The 27044-nt window shown below is 49.2% G+C and overlaps 1 protein-coding gene across 14 annotated transcripts in view; it reads left to right on the top strand.

Moving 5' to 3' along the window:
- The window catches only part of EXD3 (exonuclease 3'-5' domain containing 3), a 258853-nt gene that overhangs the window by 150875 nt on the left and 80934 nt on the right, over positions 1–27044 (top strand). Inside the window, exon 21 of one of the 14 annotated variants that reach the window (XM_063409434.1) lies at positions 21236–21341. The exons of 12 other annotated variants lie outside the window; for them this stretch is intronic. In XM_063409434.1, the coding sequence (XP_063265504.1) occupies positions 21236–21334 (99 nt within the window). In that variant the 3' untranslated portion in view covers positions 21335–21341. Of the gene's footprint in view, positions 1–3601; positions 4811–21235; positions 21342–27044 lie in introns of those variants that run through there. One more of the 14 variants, XM_063409436.1, reaches the window with a different exon arrangement.

Here is a 27044-nt window from a genome sequence, read left to right as displayed (position 1 = left end):
CCTTGTAGTTACAAGGGATCTCAGGAACAAGATATGTCTCAGGTGTACTGATAGTATGGACTGTTCCACCTCCAGCAGCCTGATCCTGGTTGGGTGCCCTGCAGAGGTGTGGGTGGACCAGTAAACTCTCCAGCAGTTGGGGTTTTAATTTGACAGTCTAATTTCATGGACTTTAAAGATCACTGAGCTTGGTCCTGGCAGGAAGAAATGAGCTGGTGGTTGGAGAGAAGGAAGTTGGTGACAGAGGAGTCAGAGGAGGTATATGGTTCCCTACAAACAAGGTCATGTGAATGGTGACAGCAGGAAGTGATCAATGTGCAAGGATAATAGATCACTGGGGAGTCAGCCTGAAAGCTGAAGCCTCTCAAAATATCTGTAACACTGTGGAAAAGAAAGTTAAGAAGGCATCCAGTAAAGCTAGACAGCTCTTGCCCCAGGGTCTGCCTGCAGGGCAGGGACAGCCTGCCTCGCTGTCCTGCTTTCCCTCAGTGTGGCTCTGTGCCTTTGCACACTCCAGTCACTGACTGTGCGGAGGAATTGGGCACTCAGAAGTTGTTTGTGCTTCCCTCCGTGCAGACAGTGGCCTGTGGCAAAGGGCTGAGCATCAGCTGCAGGACCAAACCCACCCACAGGCAGGACCAGCACCCCTCGGCCGGGCCAGCTCCGGCTGCCCGCAGCTGTGGGGCCGCTCCTCCCCGAGCGGGGCCTTCCCTGGATCAGCCGCATTTACTGGCATTTACTGGCGGGCTCGGATTACCCCAGTGAAAATAATCGGTTATGCAAAGTTACGCGGTTTAGATTGGGTTTCTTCTGTGTGGCCAGTGAGGTGTGAAAGTCAATCTGTGCTGCAAACCCTGCGGGCACTTTCTCCCTGCCGGCTGGATATGACACCTCTGGACTTGGGCTCCTGGGGGAAAAGCTGGCCCTGGGCTCGGCTCAGAGGGGCACAGACCACAGGTGATTACAGTGGGATGGAGCTCCTGAGCCACACAGGGCTCCTAAACCCGGCCTGGCAAAGCCAATGGGTCACCTGAGAGGAGGGGGTGAGGTCTGCCTCTGCGGAGCCTTTCGGTCACCTCAGCCAGGCTGGCGAGGACACACCCTGGCTGCTGACTTAATATCCTTGTAATGGTTTTATCATGGAATCACAGAATAATGAAAGTTGGAAAAGTCCTCCAAGATCATCAAGTCCAACCATTCCCCCAGCACTGCCAAGGCTACCGTGTCCCCAGGTGCCACATCCACACACCTCTTAAATCCCTCTAGGCTGGGCAGCCTCTTCCATAGCCTGACCATTATGTCTGATATCTAATCTGAAACTCCCTGGCACAACTCAAAGCTGTTATCAGTGCACTCTTGTTCTCAGGCCATCAACATGGTCCATGCAGAAACAGCAGAGTAATCAGTAAATCCTCACTGTTAGGAGAAGGATTTGCTGTCAGAGGAGTCTTTCGTGGTATCCCTCTGATACTTTTCTTTATGATCATCTTCCTTTTCACCCCCAAGGAATCACAGATTTGGAGTTTAAATGCGGAAAAGTCCCTGTGGACCAGCAACCCGTCCTGATCTCCTGCCTGCAGCCACAGTGTCCGTGATTCCTGCCCAGAGAGACCCAGGCTCACTCCCAGTTTGAGCTGGGGGAGAGGCTAGGGGGAGGCTGCAGGTGGTCAGGGCTCAGGCTGGAGCCCTGAGCTGACACCCCAGGGTGATACTGATGTGTGGTCACTGCAGTGGCACCTCACAGTCACTGTTAAGGGGCTTGCTGCCTGCTCCTTGGTATTCATAAGCACTGGAGCATCCCAGAGTCTGTGAGGGAAGGTCCAAGGGCTGCTGGTTTGCCCACGTTCTGCAGGCCTGGTGGAATGGGAGAAACACAGAAAGGCAGTTCATGCATATTTAAATCAGTGCCAATTTATGCTGTCGCTGGTCTGTGACTTACTGCAGTAACATTCATATTCAGTTTTAATGCCAAAAACAATACTCAGCTGCTTTCTTACTCCTTAATGAAAAATACCTCTTTAGGGCTTCTTTGAAGTCCCCACCCCTGAAAATCCCAGCTATATTGTCATCATTGTTACTGTTAACAGCCCCTGCCAGGCCCGAGAGCCTTTCCTGACTGATAGGTCGGGGCTTTGTCCGGCGCTCCCATTCAGCGCTGCACTAGAGCCAGTTTGAAATGGCTAATGACGGGCCTCCCAGGGGACTGCTGCCAAGCTCTCAAAGACCTCCCAGGTTTGGAAATGGCAGGGTGTCCTTTTCCTGGGGCCAGCCGCAGAAGGAATGCACACACTCAGATTCTCCTACCTAAGCTGCATCAGCCAAGTTATTTTTTCAGTTGCAAAGTCATCCATGTGTACAGAGCCAGTTGCTTAGCAGGAAAGAGATAGCTGTGTCAGTAGAGGACATGGAATAAATAGAGGGAAAAGGTTAGGTGGAAAGATCCTCAATAGTTTGAGGCATTATTGTATTTTAACGTTGAAAATACCCTTTTGGAAAAAAATATGAAAGGCTTTGAAAACTTAAGCCAGGGTCTGTGTCAGAGACAGGACAAGATTCACCCAGGGTGCAGTGTTGGTGCAGTGATGGTGCAATGATGTTTATGGGTGCAGTTAGGAGTGTGAATGATCTCCGTGGACCCAGCTTCTACAAGCCGTTTGCAATGGAGAGTCAGAAGAACACTGGATGGCCCCTGAGGGTCTGTTGGATGTGGGACCAGGATGTTTCTGCCAGGATTTCATGAGAGTTTTAAGTCAGTGCAGGCAGCCAGTGCAGCCGGATGGAGCCGGGCCTCCGCTCTCTGCCCCCAGCCCCTCTCTCCACCCTCCTCATCCCAGCAACAGTGCTCGTTTAACTGCAGGGCTGCAGGATGAGGGAACTGATCCCAGTTGAAACGGGCCTGTCAAAACCAGATGGTTAATTTTATCCCAGCTCAGCTCCCCAGTCTGGCTTGCTCTGCAGCTGCCCAGATGTGCAGAGAGGGGAGGGAGCAGGAGGGCTCTGTGCTGGGTCAGCACAGGCTTGTGCTGGCTGGAGCTCTGCGAGCCATGAGCTCAGGGCACTCTGGCCAGCGTGCCCCCAGCCTCCGATGCCCGGCTCTGGCCGAACAGGGACAAGGTGGCCAGTGCCTGCAGGGCTCTCTGGGAGCCCCCCGCTCCAGCACTGCCTTCTCCTGGTTCAGGAGATGAAGCCCCAGCCTTGGGGCTGGGGGATCAGCCCTACCCTGGTGATACCCATTCAGTTTGGACCCTCCTGGCAGTTCAAAATCTGATTAGCTGAAATTTGAGCTTCAGCTCAAGATTAGGTGGGTGTTTATCCCTGTGTCTAGACACCTCAGCATGTGGAGCAGCACAGAGCTCATGTGCCCCTCGCCACAGTTCTGCCGTGGCTGAGCACAGCTCACAGCTTCCAAGGGTGTTTCTCCATTATTCCCAGTGAAAAGGGCTCTTCGTGCAAATTAATTTCCCCAAGAATATGTAAGAATTGGTTCATTGCTTGAACTTGTGCTGTCAAATGCAACTAACTCTTTCCTCTCACTAATGGAGTCCAAATTAATATGTTTTCTTATTAAAATAATTTCTTTTTTTCTTTCTTTTAATTGAAGGGAAAGCTACCCTCTCTGCATGTGATGATGTACCTTTAACTGGGCTGCTGCTGTACAGAGCAGTTGAAGCTTCATTTAGCCTGAATGAAAAATTCGATGCTTGTTGCTGAAGAGAGGAAACTGATGGTGGATTATTTACTTGCAATGCCCTGCAGCAATGGGTTTATAAGTGAGGAGGGGAAACACCAAGAGCACTGAGATCTGAACCGGAGGAAATGCATGAAGCCTTGAAGTGACCTTATGCAAATTCCTAATGATGAGACTTAACTGAACTCATTTTTTCCAGAGGTTGTGAAGATCAAAATAACAACAGCCTTGAATGCAAAGGCCTCTGGATAATGCATGTGAATGTATAGTTGCATACAGCCCAAAACTGCCCCACGTGGGTGTGATGAGCCTCCCTGGCAGTGGGGTACCCGACCCAGATCCCAGACCCAGGTTTGCTCTGGAGCATTCAGGGCTGCTCCAGAGGCCAAAGCAATTCCTGGGGTTTCATCCTCCCTCCCACCCACTGGGACACTGCCTCTGCAAAAACATTTATTTAAAGCTCTATGTTTCTGTTCTGGGCCTCAGGAAGCCTGGGTGTCCTGGCAAGCCTGACAGGCCCCAGGAAGTGAGTGGTGGTGGCTGGGAGAGCCACCTGTGAAATGAGCTGTTTTCCTCAGCCAGGCCTGCAGGGTCAGTGCCCCATCCCACAGACACAACAACCCCAGTGAGGAGAAACAGACCCACCCCAGGGGTCGCCCGGTTGTGCCCTACTCACAGGGTTGGTTCCCGATGGGAAGTGACATGGGCATGTGTTCAGTGTGACAGTGTCAGAAACTGATTCCGAGACTGTCAAGACCAAATTCCTGTGCTGTTCCTAGAGCTCAGAATTTTTTCCTCCATGCTTGCATTCAGCTGTAGGATTCATTTCTGTGACAGCCTCAGCTGGTCTGTAAGCTGCACAGATAGACTGGCCTAACAGACACCAACTCGACGAGCCTAGCTCATTAGACAATAGAAGTAAACAAGTCCCTGGACATGATAATGATAGGTCAGATGCAAGTTCAAACAGGGGACCTCAGCCAATCCCTTTGAGCCATGAGTGCACCTATATCATTGGCCAGTGAGCTGGCTGGAGTTAAGAGCCACAGCCAACCACGTGTGTAAGTGTGGGAAATTTGAAGCCCCTATGAAAGAAGACTCCCAACAATAAACTTTGGCTGTTGCTGCATGGTCTCGGTGTGTTCTTGTCGCTTTCCTGTCTCCAACATGAGTGACACATTCCCTAGATGAAGACTTTTCATAAGTGCATGTAGTGTTAGAACAATGGGAAATGGCCTTAAGCTGAAGGAGGGCAGGGTTACGTGAGATATTAGGGCGAGATTCTTCTCTGTAGGGGTGGGCAGGCCCTGGCACAGGGTGCCCAGAGAAGCTGTGGTTGTCCCTCGATCCCTGGAAGTGTCCCAGGCCAGGCTGGACAGGGCTTGGAGCAACCTAGGATAGATAAAGGTGTCCCTGTCCATGGCAGGGGTTGGAATGAGATAAGCTTTAAGGTCAGTTCCAATCCAGACCAGCCTGAGATTCTGTGGTTCTCCTCCTTCATATTAACGCATGTATGAGGAAGTATTGATCTGGGGAGAAAAAGCAAATTAGGCACTCCTGTGAAAAATCCACATCCCTGATTCTGGTGCCTAAATTCTCTGAGCTCCTGTTTCCAAGGCCTTGCAGAGTGAGGCACACACATGCACTTCTCATCTGTGAAACACTGGCTGCCAAATTCTTCTGAATTTCATTCAAAGTACCAGATTAATTTATTTATTTAGATTCATAAGCAGCAGCAGAGAGCAGGAGGCTCTGACCCAGAGAATAATGGCGGATGTGGCTGTGAACAGCAGCTAATGAAGATGAAAAACTCCCCTGTCCAGAGGAATCCAAACACAGCCTTACAGATGAGGCTGCTGGCCCAAGTGCAGCTGTTTATCTTTCCAGTAATCCAAAGCCGCTGCGAAGCCCTGAGAAGAGGAGGGGACAGTGACTGTGTGTGTAGCGGGGGTCAGTCATGTGTGCAGCTTCCTGGGCAGAGGTGAATCCGTGGCACAGCAGTGCCACCACGGCCCCTTGGCCAGGCCCCCGCAGGCACAGCCACACTCCCTGACCCCATCAGCCCGAGCAGAGCGAGACACTCAGCGCCTTCCCCTTCAGAGGGAAACTGGAAAATCTTCTCTGTATTTAAAGTTCCCATGGCTGCAGTTTGAATTTGGCACACAGTTGGCCATGGGGTTATCTGAGGTCATGTACTCAAATAGTTGTAGATAAAACAAGGGCCTGTTTGGATTGGTAATCTCCAGAGGGCTTTTCCTCTGCGCGCGGGTAATGATATTGCAAAAGGACAGCAGCCAAAATAAAGATTCAGCTCTGTATGCAGTAGCTCAGTAAAGCAAAATGAGCAATGGAAAGAAAAAAAAAAAGAAAAAATGTGTAAAAAAGAAGCCTGTTTTCATTACGTTATTTTCTTAACTTGCTGTTGGGATGGAGGAGTTCCAGCCAAGGAGAGGGAGTCCTGCAGCGAGGCGCCACCCAGGACTGGCTTGCCTTGCTGCTCTTCCAGGAAATTCTCTGTGGCTGCAGAAAGCCACTGCTCTCCAGCTGGGCTCACCAGAGCAGCCACCAGAGCAAGGCCCACACTGCAGAGCTGTCAGGGGATGGGGACACTGCCCAGGGCTGCCCCACCACCTGCTCCCCTGCTTGAGAGCTTAGTTTCCAAGTCCTTCCCAGCTAGAGCAGTTAAAAGAGGGAGAAGTTATTGCATTTTGGAAGTTAAAGAGGGAATAAGATTCTGTCAGATTCTTCCACAGGCCCCTGGGCTTTTATGGGAAACTGTTTCCTTATGGCTAAGGCAGACTGAGAGCACACTGGGACAAGAGCTGTGAGTCTGTGTCTTTCCAAGCTGCTGTTGGAGAACACCAGATGTGTGCAGTAACAGCAGTTCTACTCCTTGCTCACTGCCTGCTCCAGCCAGCTTCATCCTCCCCAGCCAGTTGTCAGGAAAATAATTGAAATGCAAAAGCAAAATGACAAAGTTGAGAAGGAAATTTGGCCTTTGGGAGCTTTCTGTCTTCCTTGGATGCTGTGGTGATGGATGCTGCTGTAAACACATCACCTAACAGGTAGTGAGGAAGGAAAGATGAGACAGGAGTGAGGAGGAAAAGCCAGAGGAGGTGTTCTCCACAGGTCAGAGTGTGCTCAGGGCACCAGGGACACTGACCAGGCCTAAATTTGTGAGGTGCCCACTCCATTGGGGCTGGGGCTGATGTGTTGAGAGCAGCTCCACACCTCCAGGCCCTGTCTCCTTGTCTCCTGCTCTCTGCTCCTCTGGGTGGGGACAGTGTGAGGACTTCTGCCTGCACTGGGGATGCCAGTGGAGCACAGCTAGGCAGTTCCAAAAGTGCATTCCAAGTGGCACATTGGCAGTGCCACCTCTGGTTGGTCTCTGGAGCTGTCCCACAGCAGGCAGAGCCACCCAGGAATTGCAGGGACCTGCTGAATGTCCTTTAGGGCTTTCCTCTGGGAGTGAAGAATGTACAAACCTCTTACCAAGAGGAACTTTATGTGGATATTTTGGTGGTGTCTTGGACATGAAGAACCCATCTCCCACTGAGTTCATTTGGATTGATCCCTCTCCTCTGGGCAACTGAGAATAATTCAGCCTCAGTCACCAAACCGTTATTTACATCTTCCTTAAAGTTCAGCAAGGTGCTCACTGAAGATTTTCAGAGTCTGGAAGGTTGAATTCACAGAATCCCAGACTGGCTTGGGTTAGAACTGACCTTAAAGCCCATCCAGTGCCACCCCCTGCCATGGGCAGGGACACCTCCCAGGTTGCTCCAAGCCCTGTCCAGCTTGGTCTGGGACATTTCCAGGAATCCAAGGGCAGCCACAGCTGATCTGGGCACCCTATGCCAGGGCTGCCCACCCTCACAGGGAAGAACTTCTTTCTAATATCAAACATAAATCTCTTTCATTTCAACACTGTCCCCCTCCTTGTTCTGTCACTGTCTGCAAGTGTAAAAACTCTCTATTTTACAAGCTCCCTTTAGGCACTGAAATGCCTCAATAAGGTCACCTCAGAGCCTACTCTTCTCCAGGCTGAGCACCCCCAGGTCTCCCAGCCTGTCTCCATAACAGAGAGTTTCCAGCCCTCAGAACACCTCCAAGGCCTCATCTGGACTGGTTCCAGCAGTCCATATCTTTCTTGTGCTTGAATTTATCAATCAGTTCATTGCTGTCTCCTGCCTGGAGGAAAACAACTGATAAATGAAGGTTTCTGGTGCAGATTCTGAGGTTTACATCTTCCCAATGCTATTTCTGCTAGTATATGCTTCAAATGTATATTCACATTCTTTCTGTGAAGCCAGTTTGTTAGGAAGAAGGGAGTCATAAGAAGGTCATGTTTTCAACAGGATTCATTTTTAGAAAGGGAACAAGGCTCCATGCTTCTCTTTGGAGCCTTGGTCCTGCTTTTCTCCTTATAGGGAGTATTTTAATAAAGGGAACAACTATCATTTTTCAGCTTATGGAGACATGGAGTGCTATTTCCAAAGAGCCTCCATTGGAGTCAGTGCTACCAAGGTTCTGTCTCCGTGCATCCCATGTTTCTACATTGTGCCTGTAACTGTTCCTGGTGGCTGTGGTGTTTCCTGGTGTGTGCACGGGGTGCTTTTAGCACTGACCTCAAGACAGATTGATAATCACAGAATCCCAGACTGATTTTGGTTGGAAGTGACCTTAGAGCCCATCCAGTCCCACTCCTGCCACGGGCAGGGACACCTTCCACTATCCCAGGTTGCTCCAGACCCCTTCCAGCCTGGCCTTGGGCACTGGCAGGGATCCAGGGGCAGCCACAGCTGCTCTGGGTACCCTGTGCCAGGGCCTGCCCACCCTCCCAGGGAACAATTCCTTCCCAATTTCCAATCCATCCCTGCCCTATGGCAGTGAGAAGCCATTCCCTGTGTCCTGTCCCTCCACCCCTTGTCCCCAGTCCCTCTCCAGCTCTCCTGGAGCCCCTTTAGGCCCTGGAAGTGGCTCTGAGCTCTCCCTGGACCCTTCTCTTCTCCAGGTGAACAGCCCCAGCTCCCCAGCCTGGCTCCAGAGCAGAGGGGCTCCAGCCCTGGGAGCAGCTCTGTGGCCTCCTCTGGACTGTCTGCAGCAGCTCCAGGTCCTTCCTGTGCTGGGCCCCACAGCTGGAGGCAGTTCTGCAGATGGGGTCTCACCAGAGCAGTGGGGCAGAATCATCTCCCCTGACCTGCTGCCCACAGTTTGAGTACTTTAGGTCTGTTATATTCCGTGGAAAGAACTTCTGAGCTGCTGGGTTTCTATCTGAGTGCACATGGGAAAAACAGAGTCTTTACTGGCTAGGGAAAGGAAAAGCAAGAGGACTTGGCACCTACACAGGTGCTTATGATGACTCAGACCTGTGTAAAAAGGAGTTTTTCACTCCTCAGATGCCTGGGTGCAGGTTGCCTGGGGTGACAGCTGGAGAGGAGTGATCCTTGGCACTGTCCCTGGCTGTGGTCAGGGGCTGGGGGTGCAGTGTGTGCTGTCCACTGCTGTCATGGTCAGGGTCATTTATCCCAGTGCCAGCTGGAAGGGGACAGCATGTGACTGATGTGTCCAAAGCACTGGCAGGCACCACCTGTCCAGCCCAAAGCCAGCCAGGACAATGCAGTTTGAAATGTTTAAATTTTTTTGTAGACATGTGCCCTGACTCCCTGGGCTGCACTGGGTGAGGTTTTGTGTCACCTCCCTGCCCTGCCTGTGGTCCTGGAGCAGAAGCTTTCCTGCTGAGTTTGCTGTACTTCACACCACACCTGGCTATATGACTTACCTCTCTGAGGCTGTGTCACAGAACCTCCTCTGAGGGCTGCAGGATTGTTACTCTGGCTCAACAGCCACCCAGGGTTCAAGAGAAATGCCAAGGATTGGTTTGCAGCACACGGGCAAAGCTGGGAGCACAAGGGAGACATTCATCCCCTGAAAGCTCTGTGTGATTGGAGTGAACAGACACATGTGGCAGTTTTATGATGGTGACATTTTGCATTTTCTTCCTTAGCAGTAGAGCAAAATTAATCAGAAACGCTTTAGAACGACAACTGGTTTATAGGGATCATAGCCCAAGTGCAAGAGAGCTTTATCATCAGGACAGCTTCTGAGCTAATTTGCAGAGACATTCAACTGCCTTTAAATCTCCACTGGAGAATTTTTGCCTTTCTGGTTGTGGGTCACTTGTGCTAATTTGGCATTTCTTAAAGCAATTTACATTTTTCTTTCAGCACAAACACTTACCCTCTCTAGTAATGAGAACTCTCCTGTGCTTGGTTTTGGGGGTGGTGGTGAAAGTAGTTCAGCTCTGAAGGGAGGCAGCTGTTCCCCTTGGCTTGCCAGCGGCTTTCAGGCATTTGTTGAGCCTACAGAGGAAAAACATTCTTGAAGTCTGTGTCAGGAACCCAGCCTGGAAGGCAGTGAAGCCATGTGAATTGTTAGGGTTGCTGTAAGATCTGTCACTTGTCACAGCACTGGGGGTGCTGCAGGGCATTCATGGTGTGTGTCTGTGAAACTGTTGGGACCTACAATGCAACACATGGAGCAGATTTTAATCTCACATCAGAGAGCTGAGTCAGGAGTTGCTGAATGAGGAGGGAGAGTGCACATGTGGTCATTAGGGCCCAGAGACAGACTCCTGACATGGACTCAGGCTCGCGGGTTTGAGTATAAACTGGCCAAGAAATGTGCTGGAAGCAGTGCCATACAAGTAAGGCTGTTCCTAAAATAATTTAATATTAAATGCATGGAGGAAACCTCTAATCCTGCCCTGTCCTGCATCCCAGAACTGGAGGTACAGTGAGACAGTTGTGCCTGAGCTGCTCGATGCTGGTGTCAGAAGTGGTTTAGGGTGGAGATCAGGGAAAGGTTCTTCCCCCAGAGGTGCTGGCACTGCCCAGGCTCCCCAGGGAATGGGCACAGCCCCGAGGCTGCCACAGCTCCAGGAGCCTTTGGACAGCGCTGCCAGGGATGCCCAGGGTGGGGTTGGTGGGGTCTGTGCAGGGACAGGGGCAAGGCTGGGCTGGGTGATCCTGGTGGGTCCTTCCAGCCCAGGGGATTCTGTGATTCTATGGTGAGTTTGAAGGCTCTGGAGAAGCATTTTCTGGTGAGATCAGAAGTTTGAAAATTAAAGAGGAAATAAGCTTTGGATGAGGATGATTTCTTTGTTGTGGAATACAAGATGCCAGGACCTGCTGGAAGAGGACAAGTGGCTCATGAGGGGCCTCCTAAACCCATGAGAGCTCTTGAAGAAGTCAAATGCAAAGCAGGGACTGGAACAGAAGTGTCAGAGAAAAACCAGGCCCTGGTGATCCACCCTCCCTCTGAAGGGTCCAGGAGGTGTAACAGTGTAGATGAGTGGGAAAAGAAGGATAGCTGTGAGAAAATGGGATGGTGGGCTGAACCTGTGCAGTTGAATAGTCTTTGCAGATTCCCACTTCTATGCCAGCAAGCCTCGAATTCAGGCTTAGAGTAAAAAATGTCATTTGGATCAGCCCTTCAAGCCTAGGTAACATTTTTTTTCCAAATCGTGAGGGTTGACTAGCTACTTCCCAGGAGAAGGAGACCTCCAAACAGGAGGTTTGTGTGTTGTTTGTTCAAACAACAATCATTAAAGGTTTCTCAGGAGCCTGGTTCCCTCCTTAGGGATTCAAACCTCTGCTTTGAAGTTCCATCTCCAGCTGGAAACTCACAGAAACCTTTTGGCCAAGAGCATTTTTCCCCTGAAATATTTGATATCAGTGCTTTGGTACAAGTCTGTTATTTGTGTGTGGGTTCTGCTTTATGACTCATCTTCCTTGGCAGGAGACAGCCAGCCAGTGTCAAACTGGATTAATGAATCAGGGAAAAATCCATATTCCCTGGTAAGATACTTGGGGACCTCCAAGTCCTGCCTTGAGATAAATGCTCATTGTCAGGTGGGGAAATGGGATTATTTTGCATCACTCCTCTGTGAGCATGGAAACTCTCCTCCATATCCTGATGGATCATGTGGAAATACGGAGCAGAATCATTTGTCTTTTTGGGACGGGGGACCCACTCAGGTCAGTAGTTTTTTCCCTGTGCTTGGAGCAGTCATGTGTGCATATCTATTTCTCCTTCTCTTAATGCATTCCTGAGGAGCCACAGCAGAAATGAGTGGCCTTCAGACAAGTTCCACACTGGTCCTGTGCTCTAGTGACTACTGGAGGCACATGCTGGTGGTGCCCGTGGCCCATCCAGCCCAGGACACGCTCCCAGTCTCCCTCCTCACTGCTGGAAGACATGAAGGCAATTCATGTGTGACCTGAAATAAAACATGCTCTTGTTGCAGCCCCACAGTGTGGGACTGCTGCTGGAGAGCTGCATCCTCCTTCCAGGGCTGCTTAGTGAAGGCTTCCAGAAAGTACTTCCATGGAGGAAAGTCCCATCTCCTGGGCTCTCCCCCGGCCACAGTCCCAAGCATCTTTGTGTAGCCCTTCCCCATCGCCGTTTTCCCATGGCAAGAAATGCCTAGTTCAGAAAGCATCAGCCCCCAAGCCCTTTGATCTTTTTTTCTCAAGAGAAAAAAGATTAAAAAGAGACAAGAAGTTAAGGATTTGTGAGGGGGAACGGAACATGAATAGCAAACTCTCCTGTGGAGGTCACCTCCCCCCAGCTTTCTTCCTGTGTGATCGGGAGGAGGGAAGGGTGTGGAGTGAGTTGTGGGGGATCCAGGGAGGAAGGGAGTAAACTGGGGGCAGAGGAGTGGGGGTGGAGTGGTGAAGCCCTTCAAAAGGAACAATGCTGCCAGCGCTGGCATTGTCAGGTGGCCCTTTACAGAGGGCCATGAATACAGGTTATAAATTCTTTGGCCATTGAGAGAGCTCTCCAAACCTGACTCCATCCTGCACTAAACCAGGCCTGAGCCCTATCAGTTGCATAGCAATGAATTCATTTACATCTGGATAGTTAATCTCCAATTCACTTGACAGTTTATCTCCTCTTGGAAAAGCAGCAGTGCCTGCTTTATTGTGTTGGAGCCAGTCGAGGCTCATCAGCCACCGGGCCAGCACCTCTGGTTTGTGCTCAGCAAAGATAAGCAGGGTGGGTATTGATATGAAACATGAAACTATTGCCCCAAGCTGCTTGATTCTGATATCCTTTCACTCAGCATTCTCCCCACCTTCACCCTTAGGCTCTCCAGGGTGGAAATGCCATGTCCCTCCTTCTGACTCTGTCACAGTACAATTGGAGTGTGACTTTTCTGATGTGACTGGCATTAGATGAAAAATTAACAATCCAGAATTATTTCGTTTGTTTGTGTTTACTGCTGTCTCCTAATTCTGCACTGATTTTTACCTCTGAATATTTTCATAGAATCATTACTGTAGGAAAAGAGCTCTGAGATCATCAAGTCCAACTGTTCCCCCAGCACTGCTAAGCCCAGCACTAAACCATGTCCCCAGGTGCCACATCTACACATTTGAACACTGCAGGGACAGTGATTCCTGCACAGATGCCCCAAGAGGAATCAATGTTCTCGTTCAGCATGGCTCAGCAGAGCAGCTCCCCAGAGAGCTGTGAGCAGCCTGGGATGTCCTGCAAGGGTAGGAGAGGCATCATTCACCCAAATTCCCAGCGAGGGGGGGGGAGCTGACTTGTGAGCCAAGGCTTTTTGGGTAGCACTGATTCAACTGCTCCTGCCTGGAGAAATCCTGTGGTACTGCAAATCCAATGGGGCAGTGATGAGGAGAGGGAGCCTGCTGCTGCTGGGCTGTCTGGACATACAGAGGTGAGGACAGGGCCTGATCTGGCAGATCAACTCACTGTTTCTTTTAGGAAAGTGGATCAGGAAAGAAGACCCTGAGGGTCAAGGGACAAAGTTAAGCGTGAGAATTCCTTGATTTATTCATGGTTTTAAGTCTCCAATTTTAATTTCCTGCAGTCAGTATTTGTATGTATTTGATGTGGTTTGGACATGATCTGGAGAAGGGCCATTCTAATTAAATATCCCTCTTCTTTTATCTGGAGTGGCTACAAATCATTAACTGGGCCTTTTGTTTCCTCTAATACACAGTGCACTCTGCTCTGGTCACAAGAACCATGGCAGAAAGGTTTCGTGTGGTTAACACGGAACAGTTAAAAATGGTGCGGTAAAATAAAAACTGATGAGAACTTAAAATCTCATACTGAGTTGAGGAAAAGCAACTTTGTCTTGTAGTACTAGACAATCTTTTGTTTGTAGACAGCCAGAAAAAGACAGAATTGTTTTCTTTTCCCATGAAAGCTCAGCCTTTCCCTAAGTCCCAGTAGTCCAGCAGCTGAGACTGGAAGTGGAGCTTGCAAGATTGGGAACATCCCTGAATCTGCTGAGCTGTTCCTGCTCTTCTCTCACTCTCACCTTGCCTCTCCATGGGAGGAGCTGGAGCCAGGAAGTCACAGAAGTTCTTCAGTGAAGAGCAGCATCAGGCTGTGGGAGCAGTCTGCCCCCAGCAGCACTGGGACTGGATTCTCTGTCTGTGACCTTCACTGGCATTGGTTTAAATAAGGAGGATTTGGCTCTGCAATGTGGACATCACCAGCTGATCTCTCTTCAGCATGAGGCTCCAACCTGTGCTGAGGCTGCCTGGACGATGCCAGTTGGGTATATCCTCGAGTTACTTTTGCTTTCTTCCACGTTACCCCCAGGAAACCAGCGAGCACCCAGCAAACAAGGGGCCTACCCCAGCCTGTCCTGCATTCCTGGAGAACACTGCTGGTAGCGGGGTAGTAGCAATATGGAGAGTGAAGCACAAGCACAGGGCAAAAAGGCAGATAAATTCCTTGTGGAATTTATTCTGTAAAAGCATAAGGATGAAGTCAAAAGGGAGAGTGTGAGGAGACAGGTCTAGCCAGCAACCTGCACAGTCCTGACCTTCCTAAGAAGGTGAGAACACAAAAGTGCTTCTGTGAAAGTAAGAGGCAGTGGAATGTCACAATATGACAGAACCAGAAGAGAAACTGTCCCAGACTGGCCCATTTTTCCCATTCATTCCCTGTTGTACCTGGCCTGATAGTGCCTTGGGGCCAGGCTGTGTTTCCCCTTGGAGTCCCAGAAGTCCCCTGCGAGGTTTAAGTTCTTGCTGTAAGCAGCCTTTGGCATTTCTTTTTGCCTGCTTCATCTGAGATTGGCTGTTTCAGCTCCAGAAGGGAAGAGTTTGGGGCTGGCTATTCCTGGGCAATGGCTCACTGAGAAATCCTGTGATTAATCATTGGGACAGCCCAGGTACCAGCATGGTGCATCCTCCCACCACTGGAGATTTAATGGCACTGATGTGATTAACCTTAAAATCTGTGGGGAGATGCCATGTTTGGTAAATAAATTAAAGGATCTGAAAAAGCAACATGCTGTTTCAGATCACAAAAAAGACTATTTCCTACAGAACCAAGACAGGATTGTGGGTTTTTATGTTTCTTTTGTGTGCTATTTTTTTGTGCTTAGGTAGAAGAGTGAGGAATCATTCCTTCCTGTGGAGTTTACCCCCTACTCTGCCTTCACAACTTCTTGTCAAAATGTTTAAAGGCCTTTTTATTGTTCCTTGGTGTAGAAACAAATTTCTGTTTCTTGTGTCAGTGCTTGGTGACCCCCAACCATCTCTCCACAGGAAAGATGTCATTTATCTTCCTTATCTGCTCTGTGGCTTTTGTTTTTAAAATAGCCTAACATGACTTTATTTTACTCTTGTGCATATGTTTAAATGAAAATAAATTAGAATAAATAGCATTAATATAAATATTGGTTAAGATTTAAACCAAACAAAATTGGGATGTTCAAAACTGTATTTTCCATGGATGCTGATGAACCCCCTTTCTGCCTCACTTCAGCCTGGGAAGCAGACAGGGAAGTGTGAGTCATGGGATGCAGGTGGGACAGAGTGGGACTCATTTTGCACATTTGATATTTGTTCATTTGAAATTTCAGTCATAACACAGTTGTCTGCAGCTACATTCTTTGCTCTTTTTTTGGTTTTTTGTTTGTTTAATCAAAAAGCAAAGTTACTTTATGTCTTCTGCTGGGAGCTGTCACAGAGCAGGGTTGGAGTGCACAGGGAGTTTGTATCAGTATGGCCAACAGAACTGGCTCTGGTTATGAATTATAGATGCCCAGGCTGGCTTGGGTCGTCAGAGGCCTTAAAGCCCATCCAGTGCCACCCCTGTCACGGGCAGGGACACCTTCCCTGTCCCAGGCTGCTCTAAGCATCAGTGTCCAACCTGGCCTGGGACACTTCCAGGGATCCAGGGGCAGCCACAGCTGCTCTGGGCACCCTGTGCCAGGGCCTGCCCACCCTCCCAGTGAACAATTCCTTCCCAATTTCCAATCCATCCCTGCCCTCTGGTAGTGGGAAGCCATTCCCTGTGTCCTGTCCCTCCATCCCTTGTCCCCTGACCCTCTCCAGCTCTCCTGGAGCCCCTTTAGGCCCTGGAAGTGGCTCTGAGCTCTCCCTGGAGCCTTCTCTTCTCCAGGTGGACACCCCCAGCTCTCCTAGCCTGGCTCCAGAGCAGAGGGGCTCCAGCCCTTGGAACATCCCTGTAGCCTCCTCTGGACTCTCTCCAACAGTTCTACATCTTTCCTGTGCTGAGCCCCAGGCTGGAGCAGCTCTGCTGGTGGGGTCTCACCTGAATGGGCAGAGGGGCAGAATCACCCTCTCCTGATGGGATCAGCCCAGGGCAGGGGGTTTCTGGGTCCCAGCATTTGTGGCCAAGGAATGTGGAGCTTTTCATCCACAACACTCTCCCCGTCCTCACCCTCCCAGCCATTTCCTTGGGCCTGTGCAGGAATTGGTGCCTTGCAGGTTTTGAATTTCCACCTGCACCCAGGATGCACCAGAAAATGTCTCAGTGAGCTGCTGCTGCTCACATCCTTGTGCTTAGCCATGTACAATCAGCCCTGTGGGCTGCAATTAATGCTCATGTTTGGGTGGGTGTTTGTTCTGGTCTGAATACGGGAATTGCTGCTAGATTTACTCCTAGAAAATCCTGGGACATGTGGGATTTGGCTTGTGCCGGGCTGGGGGCAGAAGTTCTCCTTGTTGCTGCCTTCCTCGCAGAGGCAGTGACTTTCTGTGAATGTCTGTTATCTTCCATGACAAAAGCCAGATGAGGAATTGCTGCTACTTATACTGTCGAACTTTCCTAAAGAAATTCTCCCCTGGGTTAAGAACAAGCATGACAAATCCCAACCTAAAGGAATGGAGGCGGGGAATGGGAACTTACAAGCCATGAAAAACAAGAGCCTTAAATGGAAAATGGCTTCACACCATAACACTTGGCAGTCAGCCTTTCACGCTTCAACCTGCACAGCCAGTGCAGCCAAGAGAAAATGGGGGGTGAGTTTGTGTCTTCAGCAACTGCAGCAGAGATCCCGTGGCTGGCGCCAGGCACAGCCCTGACTGCAGGATGGCAGCTTCAGTGAGAGACCATTATAAACCAGCCCCTCTGTGCTGTGGGCAGAGAGCACCAGCCCTGATGGGAATTCACCTCTCAAGCATTTTTGGGGAGCACTGGTGGCTGGTAAAGAGCAGCACTTCATTTGAGAGTCTTCAGACTCTGGCAGGTCTAAGTTCTTAGCTGCTCTTTCATAGAATCTCAGACTGGTTTGGTTTGGAAGTGACCTTAAACATCGTCCAGTTTCATCCCCTGCCATAGGCAGGGACACCTTCCACTAGGCCATGTTGCTCCAGGTCCCTGGACTCCATTCTCATGTCCTTGCTGGTGGTCAGGGGATGTCATTACCACACAAAGCCCCTGGTTCATCCCAAGCTCTCTGTGAGACTGATATTTCTGTTTTCAGAGACTGGGGGGACACAAGGCTCAAACCACTGAGGCAGAGGGTGGTGTCCCCCAGGAGAACGCGTGGGGGCCACTGTGCCAGGACTGAAATGCTGGATGGAGGACACTGCAGGAGGGGGTGTGGGGGAGGAAGATCCCTGTGCAGGCTGGAAAGGATTAAGGAGAGGGGCTGTGGGCCAGGGATGAGAACACTACCTGTGACCTGCTCCCAGCCTGCCAAAAGTGGGGGCTAGAGGCAGTATCAGAACCTCAGAGGAATATATTTTTAAAAGTATTTTCTTCTTGAACTAATGCAAAAAAGAAAGAGCTTTTTTGAGTGCTCACCTCCTGTTCCAAGCTGGATGGGATCCTGGATTTTTTAAAAGAAAACAAAGCATATTTCAAATACAGGCTTTCTTTTAGTTTGTTTTTTTTTCTTTCCCTTCCAGTTGCTTTCTGTTTGCTGACAGAGATTTTGGAGCCCTGGGGAAGATTCATCTGCCAATTATGATCTCGGCTCTCTGTGGATCCGGGCCCTGTGCTGGGGAGCTCTGCCCCACTCACTGCTCCTTCCCAAGCAAGAGTGGGCTGAGCCCTGCAGCAGGTCCTGGTACTGCTTCCCCAGGATGATATAATTGGGCCAGTGCAGGGAGAAGAGCTTTAGGTTCTCTGTGTAAGCCCTAATCTACTGTCCCAAAATCCTCCTGTGGCAGCTCCAGGTGCTCTGGGATGTGATGCTGTATTTGTTTAAGGCCTCACACAATTCCTGACAGTGGTGGACTCCAACCTTTGCATCCTTTTGACTGGAATATTCCTTGGCTGGAATATCTCACTTTTGCTCCTGGAGAAACCAAGGCAGTGAGCTGATTCTTCTCCTATACTGTGAAAACATTGGTGGCAGAGCCCCAGCTTCCAGAGACAGACCCCCGGGACATGGGGGCTGAGGGACACATCAGAGCCCTGCTCTGGTGTCAGCGTGACATTAACCTCCAGACAAACAGCCTGACAACCAGCAGGAGCCAGACCCTTCACCATGCCCTCCTGTGCCTTATCAGAGGGAAATAAATCCTGCCTGATTAGTTTTTTTAAATGAGAATTCTCAGCAAATAAATGAACTGCCTGCACAGTGATAATGGGCTGTTTGGGAAGTGAGTCTGCAGAGTGTATGTGCAGCTGGAAGTCATCAAAACCATCTTATCCCATGGAGTCTCCTGTGCTGAACTTGTGTTTACAAAATCAGACAGGAAAAGGAATTCTTCAATGGGTATTTTGTGATAATTTTTCAGCCCAGCAGCAGTGTAAGTGAGGGCCTGTCTGCACAGAGCCATTGTATCTCTGCTGGGTGATGGGCTTCACCTCCTGCTCTCTTATCCCTTTTGACCAATTTTGACACATCCTGCTCTGCTCTAAATCCATGTGTTGAGGTTTGATGGACAGTGAATGCCATGGCCAGTGGTTCTACAGGAATATCAGTGAGGGGGCCAGCTGATGCCCAGAGATGAACTCACCACTCTTGCCCCCATCCCTTCTGTGCCCCATGGTGTGCAAGGACACCAGTCCATAGACCACATAAAACTGCTCTGATTTAGAAGCATTGTCAGTTTTATGTACTAAACTTTTTCGCTTATTTTAACAAGTTCTCCTAAATAATCCTGACATTCAGTCAATAGTTATAAGCTGGGCTAGAAACAACCTTTCAGAGGATGGTCATAAATACTCACTCATAGTTCACCACACTTTTGTTTTCCCTGATTGTCGCCTCTCCCTCCTCTTCTGTGATCTTCTCATCCATAAAGATCCCTTTGCATGGTCTCTGCTAAAAATCAGGGCTGGATAATTGTCCAATTTCCTGCACTCTGGCAGTTTTGTGGATTCATTGTGCTCATGCTTATCTTCCTCCCTGTGTGCCGTGTGGGGCCACATCCAGCCATGGCTGTGGCTCAGCTCCAGAAAGGCACCATGCAGAAGTTTGGAGTGTGATGTTCTGGGTGGAGATCCTGCCATTAGAACCTCTGCAGCAGGCAGGGAAACATGGGCTTTGCTGAGAGCTGTGAGACATGGCTTGGGGGGAACCATTAGATAAAACTCCTCGAGGTGATTCAGCTCAAATTACTGGGTCCAGCATTTGGTGACCACGGAAAAAATGCAAATGGAGCTTGAAGCCAAATCTCATGATTGTCGCTGTATGTGAAATGTCTTGGCACCTCACATCTCCTCCCTGAAAAGCTGGTATTTTTAGATTTACGACAGATTATTTTTGATGCTGGAGGACTTAAAACTGTTCTGACATGAACTCGAGCGATTCTGCTGTCTTCAAAAATGAAGTCTTAAATGAGAACTGAAATTTATTGAACTGTATTTGAATTACAGTAGAGCAGAGACTTCAGCATGTGCATGGAAAGAAGCCCATAAGGAAGGGGAACAAGACTGATCACGGGTCAGAAACTGGAGCTTTTTAGAGGCACTACAGGGGTTACCCCTCTCCAGAGCTGCACCCTGGAGAAATCAGCTTTGCATGTGAAGCCATCCCTGTCCAGCTGTGAAACCCAGCTGAAATGTAAACTTCTCTGAAGCCTTCACGGGTGGTTTGCATCTGTATCTGTGTCTGATTAAGCCACAGTTGCGCAATGACAGCGGATTCTGCTGCAAGTTCTTCCCTCCTTACCTTGACCCGTGGTTTCACTCTTTCATGAATTGTTTTGTCTTTGGCTCAGACCAACCTCCTCTGGGCAAGGTCAGCCTTGCTTTGTGGGTCTCCAGAAAGACAGACAGCTTCGCCTGACTGATGGCTCTGATTTCTGGGGACAGTTGTGGCACAGACACAGCCAGAGAGCTCACCTGGAGCAGGGGGCTGGAGGTGGGCATGAGCCCAGGCCTTCTCTAATAGGATTTTCACGATGATTTGCTGCCCCTGTCATGTTGTTTCAAATTCCTCTCAAGCCATACTTTTCACAGTCTGGATTTTCTCTCATGAATTTCTCAAGGGGCTATCTGGAGGGGAAACTACTTCTCACCATAACAAACAACCAAAGCCTTCATTGTTAAAAAATAAAGCACTAACATGGCCCTACAATGGACCCCTTTGTCAAGTCACATCTGTTTAGATCACCAGAAATTATAAGCCTTTACTTTTGAAAGTAATTTTCTTTTATCAAAATAGGAAAGAGGACTGCAAAACATTCAGGAAAAATCTGCATGAAAGCACAGGCATGTGGCAGTAGTACTCTGTGTTACACAGAAACCCTGAATTTCCTTTGTATACAAATACTGGATTTAAACTCTTCTCACTGAAGGAACAGCTAAGTCCATAGCATGGGTAACTGCTGTGCTTGTGTGAAACCAGTATGAAAAAGAATCTGGCCTGATGGACAGAAAAATCTCATTTCAGGGCTAATGTAGTTTACCTTAGTTTTAGCCCCAAAGTTTAATATCTGTCTCCCAGAAATTGTTGGCCCGTAATTGCTAATCGGCAGAGGAAGGGGATTCATGTGGGGAATGATGGAAAATACTGTGTGAAGTGTGATGTGATCATTTGAGTTAAATAATCCACAGACATTTATCCCCAAGTAATACCAGTGCCTGCCCACCCAGGGAAGCTCCGAGTGCTGCTGCACCAGTACAAGCCAGTGCTGCACCAGTATAGGCCAGTGCCACCATTCCCAGAGGCTTGCAGGTGGGAATGCTGATGCTGCAGCAGGAAGAGTTGCCCCAAACCCACCACAGGACACCCTGCTCTCCCTTGGCCAGTGATTTTCTGTCTCCCTTTCAAATGCCTTTCTGCAGGTGAGGAGCTGGGAACCACTATCACAACAACATCTGATATCAGTCCTTGGCTCTGGCCCAGCTCCAGCCTCTCTTTGGGAAGGGGCCACCTTCCTCTGAAACAAAGGTAAGATTAGGCAAGGCAGCCAGCCTTGGGACAGTGGGTGTAAGTCAGCTCTCACTGGGTCACAAAGCTTTTCTGGTTGCTTCTGAAAATTCAGAGTATTTGTGCTGAATTCATCAAGTCTGAATTCCAGCAGGGCTCTGGAGCAGGGCTCTGGGGGCAGCCCAGGGGCACTCAGGTTTGGGGGATGCAGATGAGCTTGGTGTGAGCTGTGGTGCTTGGGAAGAGGAAACACGTGGACCCGAGTTCTTAAGACAGAGGTATTTTGTGAAAAATCCTGCCCACTGCCTGTGGTCACGTCAGGCTCACTGCTGGCCACAGCCAGGCAAGGGCCAGACCTGCTACTTCCCACTGAGCCAGCTGGGACACAAACTGGGCTCATCCTGTGTCACTGACAGCTCTCCAACTGCCTTTGCTGTGTCACCACAGAGAGAGTTTCACTGGCAGTGGCCAAAAGGTCCCCCAGGCTTTTGTCTGACACAGAGCCAGAAATACACTCCAAATTCCCCTGCACTCAACTGAAGACCCAGTGTTTGTGTTAGGTGCTTTCCCTAGATAAAAGAATGGAAAAAAGGAAGCAAATATGTCTTGGTGGAATTCTTTTTCCCTCTTAGAAAGCCTTTCACACCCTTTTCAGGGGTACTGCCAGTGGTGATGAATTACAGATCTTTCCTGTGCGCCCCATGAAGAGAATAGTTGTAGAAATTTCTCTAATTACATTTAATTGGTTTTGAAATTAAATGATCTGTAATTTCAGTGAGTGGCTCTGAGAAGGATTGCTCACTGAGAAGGCAGTCTGAGTCCTCAGGCTGGCTGAGAGCAGTCTGCTGGAATGAGCTGGATACATGGAAGTAATGCTGGCAATAGTAGCTTTAAGAATTATGATACTAGAATTACGTAGGCTAGCTTAGGTCAGTGCATGCAGAGACTTTCCCATTTAACTCCCATGCTGCAGGTAACTGTGTCCTGACAGCTCTTCCATTTATTATCCACAGGGGAAAATGCTGAACAAAGTGTGCTGAGGAGAGGCTGGAAGATGCCAATCCTCTGTATTTTTAATCCTGAGTGATACAAAGCACAGCTGCTTTTTGCCTGTCCTTTCCCCAAGCATTTGATTCTGTTATGTGATTTAATTCATTCATAAATTCTCTCTGGACTGCACAGTCGTGCCAAATATGCAACTGTCTGGGTAAGGGTGTACAAAACAAGGTGTGCCTGATTCCTGCAGGGAGTTACCATGGCAAGTGCAAACACGCACTGGGAATGTGAATCCACGCATGAACAGACACCCGATTAGCAAATAATTTCTGAATGCAGAGATCTGATTTGAGCAACAAGTCATGGCATCTGCCCATGTAAATGATGTGTGCCATTACACACGCATTTCAAAACTCTGTTTCTAAGGAATATAGGTATTTCTATGTATTAGACAACAAAACTTCTCTGAGTTCCCTGTTTTTAACCATAGTGATGAGGTCACTGGAAAAAGAGTGACCAAATGTTCATTCCTCTTCCTCATTCTGAGTGCCATGTGTCACACCTCAGACAGTGCTTTGTTCCAAGCTTAGACATCCAGGGAAAGCAAGAGCCAGCGATGGAGGGGACAGAATAAGGGAACTCACAACCTGTGGAACCATGTCTTACATGTCAGGAAAAATACAGCATCCAGCTCCCTCAGTTTCAGGAGACTTCAGCCCAAAGCGATGGAGTGTAGGTCTGGAAAGGACACTTGTTCCTGTTTGTGTCACCCAGCCTGTGACCAGCAGCAACAGGGTGCAGTGTAAAAGCATGAACTGCTGAAATGTGTGTGAGAACTGTCTGACAAGTGTCTGTGCTCACCAGCCAGGGCTCTGACCCACAGTGTTTCAGATCACTCACACCAGAACATGCTTCTTTCCTCAGGCTCTTCCCTTTCAGACGGGAAGAGGGAAACCAAAGGCTGTTGACCTCTGTGGGCCTCTAGAACCTGAGCCCATGCTGGTGACCAGCCTTAAGCTGTCTGGCTTCAAACTCATGTCACAGGGCACACCAGCACTTACCGCTTCCAGCTGCAGCTTAAAATACCTTTGAAGTCACAGTGGCCCCAGAAGTCACAAGGATGGATGGTCCAAGGCCACAGAGAGCCCAGTCCTTGCCATGCCTTTCCCATTCCACTGTTATCCCAGTCCCCAGGTAGTTGCATCCTAGTATCTAGTGCTGTCTGAGCTCCTCCTTCTCTATGAAGGAGTCATCTTTTCAGTTAATACTGTGCTTTTCTGAAGAGGAAATGTTGGGGTTTCTTTTGGAGCTTTGAAAGACTTTTTTCAAAACCACTTCTAGAAATGTACCTTGGAAGATGGTATGTGCTGAGCAGGTGCTAATCACTGCTGAAGCAATGAGAAAAAGGCAAACTGCATGTAGCTACTTAAGGCGTGAAAATAAAAGCTTTTAAAAAAAGGACAAACAATTTGTCCTTTTGCAGCATTGCATGCAACACAAATAATTCACTGGAATGCTCTACCACAGCAGCCAACAAACTGCTGTGTCAGCAGAAACATGGGAGTGGGGTGTGCTGGGCTGTGGGGAAGAACACCCTGAGCTGGTGCAAAAGGGAATGAAGGCTGACGTGGACCCAGGCCTTCAGAGAGCAAAGCCCCTTCAGAGAATCACTGTGCCTGCAAGAAACCAACTGTTGCTTCCCTTTTCTGAAGTGTCATTGTCATTTTGCCCATGTGGAAGCAGCCTGGGGACATGGGGTGAGACCTGGCTGTAACATGGGGGAGCTGAACTGTGTGACAGTATCTGAAGCTGATGGATACATCTGGTTTGAAGTCTCCTTGTTATTTTTTGCATATGTTTATGGATGTCCTTCCTGTCTTTTAAGTGCCTTTCCATTTGCAGTGCACTGTGAGTGCAGGTGTCTGTGCAAGTGGTGGCACTGTGACAAAGTGCCAGGGCTGCCCTTCCCACTGGTGTGTGACAAGTAACTCCTGCTCCTGTGGCATGCAGGATGTGGGAGCAGGGCCACATGCACGTTGTGTTTAGGGGACTCGCTCCTTCCGCTCCCCAAGCACCAAGCTGGTGCTTCTCCAGATTTCTTGTGCCTCTGTGGTGCCCACAGGGGATCTGGAGAGGCACTCTGGACAAGAGACTGGAGGGACAGGAAAAGGCTTCCTACTGCCAGAGGGCAGGGATGGATGGGATATTGGGAAGGAATTGTTCCCTGGGAGGGTGGAGAGGCCAGGTGCCTCTGGGCACCTCAGGGTGCCCAGAGAAGTTGTGGCTGCCCCTGCCCTGGAAGTGTCCAAGGCCAGGCCGGATGGGGTCTGGAGCAACCTGGGATAGTGGAAGGTCTCCCTGTGCATGGCAGGGTGGCCAAACAAGATGATCTTTAAGGTTCTTCCAACCATTCTGTAATTCTATAATTCTGTCAGTGAGCACAGGGGCTGAGCAGCTCAGCTAGTTTGTGTAGGTACTTGTGTTATTTGTTGTCTGGAGATTTTCCATCATTCCCTTGGCAATGACTGCTGTTTCTTGCAGCCTGTGCCTGGCCTGACACAGGTATGGCTCTGGTTTGGCACAAGTTGCCTTCTGTGCTTGTGGCTGACTGTGCAGAGGGGTCATGGAGCCAGTGCCACCAGGATCGAGGGCTGTGCCTGGCAAGGTCCTGCTTCCCCGCATCTGTGCATGATGCTCTGCTGGGCTCCATCCAGAGGGACATTGGTGAGCTCCAGCCATGCAGGGAGAAGAGTTTTGTGGGTTAGAAATGTGTGTCATCCCATGACAGAGAGCTGTGAGCTCAGCACCAAGACAGAGGGACACGCAGGACCCTCCGGGGCACTTGGGCTGTTCTCTGACAGGGCACACACTGTCCCAGCAGCCCAGGCAATTCTGAAAAGAAATCTAGTTTGTTCTCATTATCCCCATCAGAACTCATTAAAACAATCATGCCCTCAGAACCAATAGCCAAATTTTTGCCTGTTTACGTCTCGTGTTGGAGCCTGAGTAATGTGGGGAGATTAGGGCAGTAAACAGAGTTGTAAACAGAACAAACCTGGAGAGCACAGCAAAGGGCAGCCTGTGCAGTGTTGTTCTTAGTGTCAGTGTAATTTGTGTGCGGTTTCATTGAGTTTACAAAGCCGGCGCAGGTTTGGATAGGCTGGATGAGATAATTGGAAAATGCCTCACTCACCGGGACTGCTCCAGCCTTTAACTCAGAGCTTAAATTCCCATCTGATTGCAGCCAGGCGCTGTGGCCGGGGCTGCAGTCGTGGCACTTGGGGCTGTCCCGTGGCACGGCAGGGAGCAAGGGACGGTCCCGGTGCCCTGGCCAGGTGTGAGTGTCTGGGGGCTCGGCCCCTCCTGGCAGCGTTTGCCTGGGAGCTGCCTCGGCTCTGAAGTCATGGTTTGGTTCTCAGGCTATTTTTGAAGCCAGAAATGTGAGTGTAACCAACGCTTCAGCACTTTCCCACACCTTTCATGTGACACAGGACTGTGCCCAGTCATAGGACTCTGTCCCCAGGACTTAAAAATTGTCACAGTTTCACTTCCCTCGTGGTTTTCTTTTTTCCTTCCTTTCTGGAGCCAGCAGAGCTGGTTTCCTTTGCTGCCTGGGGAGCTGCCTCATATGGCCCCTTCCTGAAAAATTACCTTCTTTGGGATGCTCTCACCAATTCTGAACTGTTTTTGCAGGCAGGCAGTGCCCTTTTCAGTCTCTCTATATGTGTTTCAAACCAGCTTTTCCATATCTTGAAGAACAGAACCAACTCTTGCGGCAGAAAAAGGAACTTTTCAGGTTGATTTATACATAATTTCCATCTTATTGTGGTTTGGATTAACATTTAAAAATAATTAAATATACAGCAATTCACATCTTTCTAATGCAATGCTAAAGAAAAGCAAATCCCAGATATTGCACATCCACAGTCCTCAGATGGATTGTGGATTTCTGCCTGGTCCTTGTCTCCTGCTGCTCTGGGAAGGGGAGAACTACCTGGCCAAGGCATATGGGAAAATTTGACCAGAAAATTCTGCAGTTGTCCATATAAATCCCAAAGCATCCAGGGAGTTGCTGGTTGCCTGACATGCCTCAATTACAGCCAGTCCAGGGATTGCTGGGGCACCAGGCCATGAAAATGTTCACTCAGTTTTCTGCTGGTGGTGTTCCTTTAATTCTAATGTACTGTGAGAATGTTAATTAAAAACGCATACCAAAATGAAGCGCTCCTTCAAGAACCAAGAACCTGTCATTTGCATGAAAACCCTGGATTATAAACTGCTTCTTCTACTTTTGTTGCCAAATATGCAAAGTAAATTGCACAATTTTGGGGATGCAGTTGAGCTGCGTTGTGTTTTTCTTTCTCCAACTGAGAAGAAACATTTTCTCCCATCCGACAGGGAGTGTTTGTTTTTCTTGCCGTGTAACACTTACAGCTCTCATCGACAGCAGGAAAATAACTGCTCCACCATTTATCTCCCTTCAGCGTGACGTTGGGATTTTTCTAAGATAAGGACGATTTGTTTGTTTTATTTGCTTGCTTTAATTTTGTATTGTCTCACAGCAATTTTTTTTTTCCAAATAAAAGAAAGTGAAGTTTAGGAAGCAAAGCAGTGATGGCAGTTGTGAGCTGTGCTGAGCCTCATTCCCATCCCTGCTCAGGCGTGAGAATGTTCTCAGCCAGTGGGACTGTTCACATCCAAACTTTTGTTTTCCATAGTTGTCACATA

This window comes from Prinia subflava, chromosome 12 (genome assembly GCF_021018805.1).
Source record: "Prinia subflava isolate CZ2003 ecotype Zambia chromosome 12, Cam_Psub_1.2, whole genome shotgun sequence".
Taxonomy (NCBI): domain Eukaryota; kingdom Metazoa; phylum Chordata; class Aves; order Passeriformes; family Cisticolidae; genus Prinia; species Prinia subflava.
This window is presented reverse-complemented; position numbering and strand designations above follow the sequence as displayed.